The sequence below is a fragment of the Aspergillus fijiensis genome (genome assembly GCF_003184825.1).
Source record: "Aspergillus fijiensis CBS 313.89 unplaced genomic scaffold BO72scaffold_17, whole genome shotgun sequence".
NCBI lineage: Eukaryota > Fungi > Ascomycota > Eurotiomycetes > Eurotiales > Aspergillaceae > Aspergillus > Aspergillus fijiensis.
Window position 1 is genome coordinate 598957 of NW_024468993.1, and position 11167 is coordinate 610123.

At 51.8% G+C, this 11167-nt stretch overlaps 3 protein-coding genes across 3 annotated transcripts; all 3 read left to right on the forward strand.

The window, feature by feature from the left end:
- Positions 1-1155: 1155 nt before the first annotated feature.
- cprA (NADPH--hemoprotein reductase cprA) lies at positions 1156-3308 on the forward strand (the record flags this gene model as incomplete). Its single annotated transcript, XM_040946861.1, has 2 exons — positions 1156-2946; positions 3012-3308. The coding sequence occupies 2 exons, from the start codon at positions 1156-1158 to the stop codon at positions 3306-3308; spliced, it is 2088 nt and encodes a 695-aa protein (XP_040802550.1).
- A 909-nt stretch (positions 3309-4217) lies between these two features.
- BO72DRAFT_375393 (DDB1/RSE1 family protein) lies at positions 4218-7915 on the forward strand (the record flags this gene model as incomplete). Its single annotated transcript, XM_040941177.1, has 5 exons — positions 4218-4312; positions 4396-5066; positions 5137-7043; positions 7100-7546; positions 7613-7915. 5 exons carry the CDS (start codon positions 4218-4220, stop codon positions 7913-7915), a joined length of 3423 nt encoding a protein of 1140 aa, XP_040802551.1.
- Positions 7916-9116: 1201 nt separating this feature from the next.
- BO72DRAFT_375385 (putative RNA binding protein MSSP-2) lies at positions 9117-10901 on the forward strand (the record flags this gene model as incomplete). Its single annotated transcript, XM_040941175.1, has 6 exons — positions 9117-9742; positions 9789-9879; positions 9932-10021; positions 10077-10171; positions 10229-10561; positions 10616-10901. The coding sequence occupies 6 exons, from the start codon at positions 9117-9119 to the stop codon at positions 10899-10901; spliced, it is 1521 nt and encodes a 506-aa protein (XP_040802552.1).
- Positions 10902-11167: the final 266 nt, after the last annotated feature.

The window sequence follows — 11167 nt, forward strand, 5'->3', positions numbered from 1 at the left end:
GGGTCTCTGGGATGGCCATAGGCTCATCCCAGGGCCGAATTCTCCTTCCGAACCAAACTGTCTGTCGGTCAAAGTGTCGGCCCATGGGGTATATCTCCACACCTTCACATTATCAGGAAGGGTATATATTTCGTAGAACAGGCCCAATTTTCAAGACCACCCCTAGGATTTCTAGGTGACTTGCCAGATCAACCCTTCCAACTTGAGGACAATCACCACATACTGTGGACTCTTACAGCAAATCGATCTTATCCTATTCCAGAATTTGAGAAACCTAACTTGAAAGCGAGACACCTTGGATCTGAAAGACACTCGAGTCCAATTGAGGAACTCCTAAACAAGGTACTGAGTATCAGGCAGTCTGATCACCGGAGTCCGACGACTGCACCTCCAGTGCATGACTGCACCTGGCAATTTGCAACAATTGCCAAGGATAGATTAGCGGCACGGTTGAACCCACCAGCCGTCCGAGTTCCGAAGCACCGGACCCCCCGAATAGGACAGTGAGAAAGGCCGCCCGCCTCAACTGGCACTGCACTGCACTGAATTTGCAAAAGCCATTTTCGCCTGAGGCACAGACAAATCTCTCCACTATTTGTCGACTTTTGGAGTCTTGGACCCATTTTCTACCCTATCGATCAGTCCCTCAACAGTTCCCGCCCGGTTCTCGGCGCCCCTCCGTCTCATTCATTGCTCTGGGATGCGCCGGCGGTCTGTTTATGCTTGCTGCTTGTGACTGAGGCCAACTGATAAGTTAACCGGCATTTCGTCTTTCCCTAGATCAGACCACGGTTCCCTCATCTTACCCTCCTCGGGTCTTGGCCCTGGTCTTCTCCTCTCTCTCCCTTTCCGTTCTTCCTCTTCCTTCTTTCCTTCTATCTTTCCATTCCATTTTTGTACTCTCCCTCCCCGGAGTCCTCCTTGGAGCACGCCACCTGCTTGGAATTATTCCTTTGGTGATCGCTGCTGGGAACTCGATTCAGCCTGAGGGACCTTTCGGTTTTCCCTCGTTTACTTCCCCCCCCGCTCCCTCCCTTCTTTGCGCCCTCCCGTCTCTCCGCTCGAGTTAGTCTGCGCCTCCGGCCCAGGCTTACCCAGTCTCAACATCAACCACCGGGGCTACTGCTCTCGCATCGCCCACAGAGCCCCGTCATCATGGCGCAACTCGACACCCTCGATTTGGTAGTCTTGGCGGTGCTTTTGGTGGGTAGCGTTGCCTACTTCACCAAGGGCACCTACTGGGCTGTTGCCAAAGACCCCTATGCCTCTACAGGTCCCGCCTTGAATGGTGCCGCCAAGGCCGGCAAATCCAGAAACATCGTCGAAAAGTTGGAGGAGACTGGCAAGAACTGTGTGATTTTCTATGGATCGCAGACTGGAACCGCAGAGGATTATGCCTCTCGATTGGCAAAGGAAGGATCTCAGCGATTCGGGCTCAAGACCATGGTCGCTGATCTTGAGGATTATGACTATGAGAACCTGGACCAGTTCCCCGAAGATAAGGTTGCGTTTTTCGTTTTGGCCACGTACGGCGAAGGTGAACCCACCGACAACGCTGTTGAGTTCTACCAGTTCCTCACCGGCGAGGATATCGCTTTTGAGAGCGGCGCTTCTGCCGATGACAAGCCGTTATCGTCCCTCAAGTATGTCGCATTTGGCCTGGGTAACAACACCTACGAGCACTATAATTCGATGGTCCGCAACGTGGATGCCGCTTTCCAGAAACTCGGAGCTCAGCGGATTGGCACTGCCGGTGAGGGTGATGACGGCGCTGGTACTATGGAAGAAGACTTCTTGGCATGGAAGGAGCCCATGTGGGCGGCGTTGTCTGAAGCCATTGGTCTGGAGGAGCGAGAGGCGGAGTATGAGCCCGTCTTCTCCGTCGCCGAAGATGATTCTCTGAGCCCTGAGGACGATTCTGTTTACCTTGGTGAGGCCACCAAAGGCCACCTCGAAGGCAGCCCGAAAGGCCCATTCTCTGCCCACAACCCTTACATCGCCCCGATCGTCGAGTCTCGTGAACTGTTCACTGTCAAGGATCGCAACTGTCTGCACATGGAAATCAGTATTGCTGGAAGCAACTTGTCGTACCAAACTGGTGATCACATCGCTATCTGGCCAACCAATGCCGGTGCGGAAGTTGATCGGTTCCTCCAAGTTTTCGGTCTCGAAGGAAAGAGACACACGGTTATCAACATCAAGGGCATTGATGTGACTGCCAAAGTCCCGATCCCCACCCCTACCACGTACGATGCCGCTGTTCGCTACTACCTGGAAGTCTGTGCCCCTGTTTCTCGTCAATTCGTCTCGTCTCTCGCCGCCTTTGCTCCCGATGAGGAGAGCAAGGCGGAAATCGTTCGTCTCGGTAGCGACAAGGATTATTTCCATGAAAAGATTTCGAACCAGTGCTTCAACATCGCACAGGCTCTTCAAAGCATCACCCCCAAACCGTTCTCTGCCGTGCCTTTCTCTCTACTCATCGAGGGCCTCACCAAGCTGCAGCCTCGCTACTACTCCATCTCCTCGTCCTCCCTTGCGCAAAAAGATAAGATCAGTGTCACTGCGGTTGTCGAGTCGGTTCGTTTGCCTGGTGCCTCTCATATTGTCAAGGGTGTGACGACGAATTATCTTCTCGCACTCAAGCAAAAGCAAAATGGCGATCCTTCTCCCGACCCTCACGGACTGACCTACGAGATCAACGGTCCACGCAACAAGTATGACGGTATCCACGTCCCTGTCCATGTTCGTCACTCGAACTTCAAGCTGCCCTCTGATCCTTCTCGGCCTGTTATCATGGTCGGACCTGGTACCGGTGTTGCTCCTTTCCGTGCCTTCATTCAGGAACGAGCTGCTTTGGCTGCCAGGGGCGAAAAGGTTGGACCCACAGTTTTGTTCTTTGGCTGCCGCAACCGCAACGAGGATTTCATGTATCAGGATGAATGGAAGGTATGCTCTGGCTCTCCTGTCCCCCTTTTAGTATGCACTTGAGACTCACCAAATAATTTCTGTAGATTTACCAGGAACAGCTTGGGGACTCGCTGAAGATCATCACTGCATTTTCTCGCGAATCTTCCCAGAAGGTGTATGTTCAGCATCGCTTGAGCGAGCATGCCGAACTCGTCAGCGACCTTCTCAAGCAGAAGGCAACCTTCTATGTCTGCGGTGATGCTGCGAACATGGCGCGTGAGGTTAACCTTGTACTTGGTCAAATCATCGCCAAGCAGCGCGGTCTTCCTGCCGAAAAGGGCGAAGAGATGGTCAAGCACATGCGCAGCAGCGGTAGCTACCAGGAAGATGTGTGGTCATGATTTCTTTCGGTGTGCATAGGATATAGTGATCCTTTCTCCCGATACGACTTTCTGTTTCGTATTTTTTCATGTCTAGATGATCTTTGCATATAAACTTCGCCGCATTTCTTGGTTTGTTGCTTGGCGTGGCTCATGTATGCCTAGTGTTTGGTTCTTCTCTGCGGCATTAATTGGTTCTGCAGAGTTATTGGTATGGTGTGTCGGCCGAGTTTCGGTCATCGAGTTTTGCAGGGAACCAGGATAGATCATGATGAAAGCTTCCTTCGACCTTCAACAAATAATGATTCACAAGAATGCTATATAGAGACCCATGGTTACACAAGTCTGAGAAACATCTGTGACTTACTGTATATTCTATTTGAACTACCTCGGAAGGTTCTGTGATTTCCTCGTTTGTTACATTTATCGACCTAAATGCCAGTCGTCATTCCAAGCGTAAAAAATGGGAGTGTAGACGAGTATGAAGTGTGAAAGTCGAGTGTAATCTGGATATTCTGCCATAATAGAGAGGATGTTGTCTTGAGTAGGCTGGTTGCCGTCCAAGCCTGGAGAGAGACCGATCTTCGGGCATAACACGGAGTTAGAGGCTAGCCCATCCTCTGCTGAACGGGACGAACCCGCCGCGACCATCGTCATTTCACTATCACTAATCCTACATTCCAGCCTCTTGGCCTTTTGGCAATTCCACCCCCGTCCGCATTTGAATAGTTCAGCCCGCAGCAAAGTTATGCAGTTACTTGTACAATTCTGAGAGCACCGACCTTGCCACCACGCTCGCTTGAATACTCACACTGTCCCGGGACATCCGTCGCTTGTCTCGTTATCATACCCCCGCAGTAGTCCCCACAGCGAAAAGCGCAATCAGTTACTTGCCTCGACCGAGCACCGAGAAATAGTGTCACCGCCAGGATGGCCTACGTTGTGCCGATCCACCGGGCAAGCAGCATACGACATGCGCTGACGCTGCAGTTCATGAAACCGGAGGAGGAGGTTCTGGTTGTTGCGTTGGTTGACCTTGCTTCTCCAATTCAGACGTTCCTTTGCGTTGCGGTTCAGCGGCTAACTATTGTCTTTCATTTCTCGACAGGAAGGCAAATCGACTCGAATTCTACAATCCCACTCCCGATGGATTGAGCCTCGCCGCTTCGTGCTCTCTCTTCGCCAGAGTCACGATGCTGGCCCGACTTCCGGCTCCCGCCGACTCGTCCACCGATCACCTCGTTGTGGGCACAGACCGCTACACCTACTGCACACTATCGTGGGACAATACGAGGAATCAAGTGCGCACGGAGAGGAACTATGTGGATGTCGCCGACCCATCTTCGCGGGAGGCTCAGACGGGCAATCGTTGCTTGATCGATCCGAGTGGCCGTTTCATGACGCTCGAAGTCTATGAGGGCGTCATTGCGGTGATTCCCATCGTGCAGTTGCCCAGTAAGAGGAGAGGAAGGCAGGTCACCTTGCCTTCAGGGCCAGACGCACCCCGCATTGGTGAGCTTGGCGAGCCAACAACGACCCGAATCGATGAGCTGTTCGTGCGCTCCTCGGCATTTTTGCACGTCCAGTCAGGATTGCCCCGGATCGCGCTGCTTTACGAGGATAATCAGAAGAAAGTGAGACTAAAGGTCCGGGAGTTGCACTACAGCGCGGCGACCACTACCGTGAGCGCGGATGCTTCGTTTGAGGAGCTGCTAGATGGCTTTTCTGAGGAACTCGATCTTGGAGCATCTCATCTCATACCGGTGCCCGCTCCTTTGGGTTTGTGCCCCCCCCCCCCCCCATTCATGCATAACTTGGTTTGGAAAGGGTATGTGACTGACTGGACTAGGCGGTCTTCTTGTCCTGGGCGAAACGTCGATCAAGTATGTTGATACTGACAGCAATGAGATCGTGTCTCGCCCTTTAGATGAGGCTACTGTGTTCGTGGCTTGGGAGCGTGTGGATAGTCAGCGCTGGCTGCTGGCTGATGATTACGGAAGATTGTTTCTGCTTATGTTGGTTCTGGATTCCAACAGTCAGGTCCAGTCTTGGAAGTTGGATCACTTAGGGAACACATCACGGGCATCCGTATTAGTGTACCTTGGGGCTGGGATCATTTTTGTCGGCTCCCATCAAGGTGATTCTCAAGTTCTTCGGATCGGAAATGGGTCATTCGAGGTGATTCAGACGCTCTCCAATGTGGCACCGATTCTTGACTTCACAATTATGGACCTTGGGAACCGTACCAATGAGAGCCAAACGCACGAATTCTCTTCTGGCCAAGCCCGCATTGTCACTGGCTCAGGTGCCTTTGACGACGGAACCCTCAGAAGCGTGCGCAGCGGCGTCGGCATGGAGGAATTGGGTGTGCTGGGTGAGATGGAGCACATCACCGATCTGTGGGGGCTGCGAGTAGCCGCCCCGGGTGGATTCCTTGACACTCTCCTTGTCACCTTCGTGGATGAAACACGAGTTTTCCAGTTTAGTCCGGAGGGTGAGGTGGAGGAACTTGACGGCTTCCTTGGCCTGAGTCTCTCAGAGAACACACTTCTCGCCGCCAATCTACCTGGAGGCAGGATATTACAAGTCACCGAACAAAGAGTCCTGATAGCTGATCTCGAGAGTGGCATGGTCACATACGAGTGGACACCACCTGACCAGCTGGTGATCACTGCTGCTTCAACCAACGACGAATGCATGGTCCTTGTTGTTGGCGGTGAACTGGTGACCGTCCTGGCACTTAAAACTGAACCGCAGGTAGTGACCCAAAAAGACTTCGGCGCCGACAGTCAGATCTCTGGTGTCACGGTCCCTTCTTGCCCCACTGATGTCTGTATCGTCGCATTCCCTCAGTTGGCCAAGGTCTCGGTTTTGAAGCTGCAAGACTTGAGTGGCCTCCACACGTTATCGTTGGGCCCTGCAGGCGAGGCTTTTCCTCGCTCTGTCCTTGTGGCGGATGTCCTCATGAACAGTCCATCAACTCTTTTCATTTCGATGGCAGATGGTAGTGTTATCACCTATTCATTTGATATCAAAGACTACACTTTGTCAGGCATGAACAAACTCATCCTTGGTTCTGAGCAGCCGACCTTCAAGAAGCTCCCGAGAGGGGATGGGCTCTATAATGTGTTCGCAACCTGCGAGAACCCCAGCCTTATATATGGTTCTGAAGGTCGCATTATTTATTCCGCTGTGAACTCCGAGGGCGCATCTCGCATATGCCACTTTAACTCTGAGGCATATCCCGAAGCTATCGCTGTTGCCACGCGCCACGATCTAAAGATCGCTCTGGTGGACACGGAGCGGACAACGCAGATTCAGACCCTTCCAGTGGGTGCCACTGCCCGCAGAGTCGCTTATTCACCTTCGGAAAAAGCTTTTGGCATTGGCACCATCGAACGCAACTTGAAAGACGGCGAAGAGCAGGTTCAGAGCAGGTTTGTCCTTGCGGATGAGATTCTGTTCCGACGCCTCGATTCCTTTGACTTTCAACCCGAGGAGTTAGTGGAGAGCGTTGTTCGTGCCGAGTTCACAGCAGGTAAAGATGAAACTGGTCGGGAGGTGACCAAGGATCGCTTCATCGTTGGCACAGCGTACCTGGACGATGAGGGAGAAGAGTCGATTCGAGGTCGGATCTTGGTCTTCGAGGTTGACAATGGTCGGAAATTGGCCAAGGTAGCCGAACTGCCTGTGAAAGGTGCCTGTCGCGCATTGGCCATGCTAGGTGAGAAGATTGTAGCGGCTCTCGTCAAGACTGTAAGTTCTCCAAAGGCAATTGTGAGCGATCTTTCCCGTATACTAACAATCAATAGGTCGTGGTCTATAGGGTAGTCAACAACAATTTCGGAGCTACGAAGCTGGAGAAACTAGCCAGTTACAGGACCTCTACGGCGCCTGTGGATGTAACGGTGACGGGCAATATTATCGCTGTCGCAGATCTGATGAAGAGTGTCTGCTTGGTAGAATGGAAGGAAGGGGAAGATGGTCTCCCTGACACTTTGACAGAGGTCGCTCGCCACTTCCAGACGGTCTGGGCCACAGGTGTCGCCTGCATCGCGGAGGACACTTTCCTCGAGAGTGACGCCGAGGGTAACCTGATTGTGCTTCGCCGCAATCGAACCGGAGTCGAAGAGGATGATAAGCGCAGGTTGGAGGTCACCGGTGAGATCTCGCTAGGGGAGATGGTCAATCGAATCCGGCCTGTCAATATACAACAACTGGCGAGTGTAACTGTCACTCCCCGAGCATTTCTGGGCACGGTATGTCATCCTGTCTTTTCGATATCACTTTAATCATTGTGCAGACTTCTGACTGCTCTACAACAGGTCGAGGGCTCAATATACCTATTTGCCGTGATCAACCCACAACATCAAGACTTCCTGATGCGTCTGCAAGCCACCATGGCAGGGAAAGTCGAGTCTCTGGGTAACATTCCATTCAATGAGTTCCGTGGGTTCCGCAGCATGGTGCGCGAAGCCAAAGAACCGTATCGTTTTGTGGACGGCGAATTAATAGAACGGTTCTTGACCTGCGAACCAAGTGTACAGGATGAGATTGTCGAGTCCGTGGGGGCGACGGATGTTGACGAAGTCAAGGTTATGATAGAGGCTTTACGGCGACTGCACTAGAAGCCTGAGAGATTTGAGATGACATCTGATCCATGACTAAGGGTACAATCTCCGAATACTGACATCAACTACTTTGTGAGTCAGAAATGAACGATTTTTACCTATGTCCACCATACTGTATAGATGTCATAATATGATCAACTTCAGACTGAAGTGGACGGTGTCCGCCATTTATCCTCATCATTCTGTCGTACCATGTCAATCCAAAGGAACATCGCATGAGCAGCGCTTGCAATGCTTGGCCCATTCTTATTCCACAAGAAGGCTAAGTGGGTAGACGCGTGTAGGGTGCAAAACAATTTTTATGGAGCCCATGAGTGAGCATGTCATAGTAGAAGCAAAATCTATCTCTCACTCTTAAGTCCTTGGTCTCCACTGCAACCAACCCAACTCTCCTCACTCCTCCTCAGTACACACACACCCCCTCCATCTCTCTCTACTCTCTCCCTCGCAACACTCAACTAAGCAATTCCCGTGGTGGTCTATCTGTCTGTGTTAGCTTGACTGCAGTCATGGCTTTACCTCCCTGGCGTGATGGTGGCAGGCCGATTGACGAGGAGATTAAATTAATCAAAATGGCAGGAGCCGTCACTCCTCGGGAACTGCAGGTCACTGACGAGATCGTGACTCCTTCTTCTGCTACGGCTGCTGCTCTTCCTTCCCCTGAGAGCGAAGGGTGGGAAGGTGTCGGTGCCTGCGATAGACTCCTGAGGCGTTCTTTCCTCCTCCAGGAGCAGCAACTGCAGCAACTGCAGGAACAGCAAGTGCAACTGCAACAGCCGATTCCTCCCATTCTGCCCTCTTTCTTGCTCTCTCCTCCAATGTCTCCCAGCTTGACTCCCATGACTCTCTCCTTTTCCTCCTCCTACGCTTCCTCCAAGACCCCCACCAATTCCTCCTCTTCCAGCAGTCATTCATTGCCTTCACGTCCGACATCTTCTTCCTTACCAGCCCATTTATCGTGTAGGTATTACACTACTTCTTCTGTTCCGTAACCTAGGTGCATATGTTCACAGTGGCCTTAGATTCTGTCTCGCCGAATTTCCCGAGCTGTTATACCCATCATCGTGAGTACTCCTGCTTTTTTTTTCTCTTCTTCTTCTTCTTCTTCTATTACTAACGGGCCATGGCTAATACTCTGATAGAAGTCAACTTACCGATGGCGGCTACTATGCATCCTCCTGTCTCTGATTCCAATCAGATGCCTGATTCTCATGGCTTGCCTTCTCTCTTCGGTGGGCTGGGATATCACAACCAGAGGCCTGGACCGAAGTACAACGGGATCAAGAATAGCATGCCAATGGCGATACCTCCCTACAATCAATTTGTTCTTCTGCCGAATGGTACTATCTTCAGCGGACTGCCTCTTGACCAGGGCCCGTATTTACCTGCACATGGCCTCTACTCCGGCTTGGCCCCGCCTTGTCCGGTGGTGCCAACTCCCCCGAGCGACTACTTTCACAACCCCAATGCTGGTCTGGAAGGACCTGGCTTGTCGAATTTCGGATTCAATGGCCTTCCTCAGCCAAGTGGGACATGTCTACCTCTCCAGATGATGAAGACTCCGACGGGGTATATTCTCCAGGATCTCGAGAGTTTGACGCAGCAAGATCCACCCATCCCACGAGCGGTGCCCGCCATGTGGACAAACCCATCTGATCTGACTCTGGCTAAGTGTCTAGAGAATCGAGAGGGGATTACCAATGTCTACATTCGAGGCTTTCTTCCGGAGACGACTGATGATATGTTGCATGCTTATGCCTCCCGCTTCGGAAAAATAGATCGCTGCAAAGCTATTGTTGACTTGGACACGGGCCTCTGCAAAGGGTTTGTCTGTGTTCTCGTCCTGATATCCTCTCTAACAGTGTTCCAGATTTGGATTCGTCCAGTACTACAACTTCGAATCCTGCGAGAACTGCATCCGCGGTTTCTTCTACCTTGGCTACCAGGCCAGTTTTGCTCAGGTACTGTTGTCTCTCCGAAGGGTTTGCTACCTGGTCACTGATATTTCTCTAGAAATCCCGCAACTCTAGGCTCAAAGATCTAGAGGATAAGTCTTCGACCAACATTTACTGCACAAACCTTCCGATCGAGTGGACAGAGGCTGTGAGAATGCTTGTGCCCGAAAGAAGAAGCTTGTACTAATTAAACTTTATCATAGGATCTTCGTCGTCACTTCGAGCCATATCGTGTGGTCTCGGAGAAGATCAGCCGCGATGAGAAAACCGGAGTGAGCAAGGAGGTTGGCTTTGCTCGGTTAGTGTTTCGAAACGGCGGCGTGAGCCTCGAGTCGTGATTGACTTTGAGCCATAGGTTTGAAACGCGTGACATTGCAGAGAAGGTGTTGGGCGAGTTCCATAACGTCGTCTCCAAGGATGGAGTCAAATTGCTTCTTCGTTTTGCGGATACGAAGGCCCAGAAGCTTCTCAAGCAGCAAAGCAACGAGAGACGCGCATACCGTGCTGGGGAGTATAACTACTCGGTTGAGGTCGTGCAAGGATCCACCCCTTCGCCATCATTGCACCGTATTCAACAGGGCGTGTCGCATATCAGTCCCAACTCGCAGGCCAGCTACGCCTCTCCAGTCGGTGTGTCTCCAGTCGGTGTGGGATCTACCTGGACCCCTGCGACATCCATCTCCCCATCGTACGTTACTGAATGTCTCTGTTCCCTCCCAAGGCATGCTGACGATACAAGCAGGTATCCCCTGATGAAGAGCCAGGCGGGGAACGTGCGCTTCAACTCTTGGTCATCCAAAGGCGGGCCAAGAGCCTTGGAGAACACACCTCTCGGGCGAGGGCAACGCAATGCCTGGACTGACAACGTCTCTGGCGGTTCTTCAAAGATGAACTTTCCAGCAACTCCTTGTGTTAAGACTCGCTCCGAGCAGTCTAGCCCTCGCAAGAGCAACGTCAAGGCTGGTTCCGTGTCTCCCATCTCAGCACGCAAGGAGGTTATTGTGACTTCACCCCGCTCGGTCATCTGAGCATTGAATGTCAACCGTGCCTAATACGCTTGCTTCCCCATGCAATGTGCGCTTGCTTTTATCTCTCGCTTTCCTCTTTTTGTTCAAGATTCCGATTTTTCCCTATCTTCAATGGCGAACAACCTTTGAGAGGCATGAAAGGCTGTGCTATGCGCCATGTCCTTTGAGACGTATCGCCTTTCTAACTGTATGTGTAGAGGTCCACATGTTAACCACGATGGATGACTGATACAAGTCTCGACTGCCTCATCCATTTCAGATGTCAT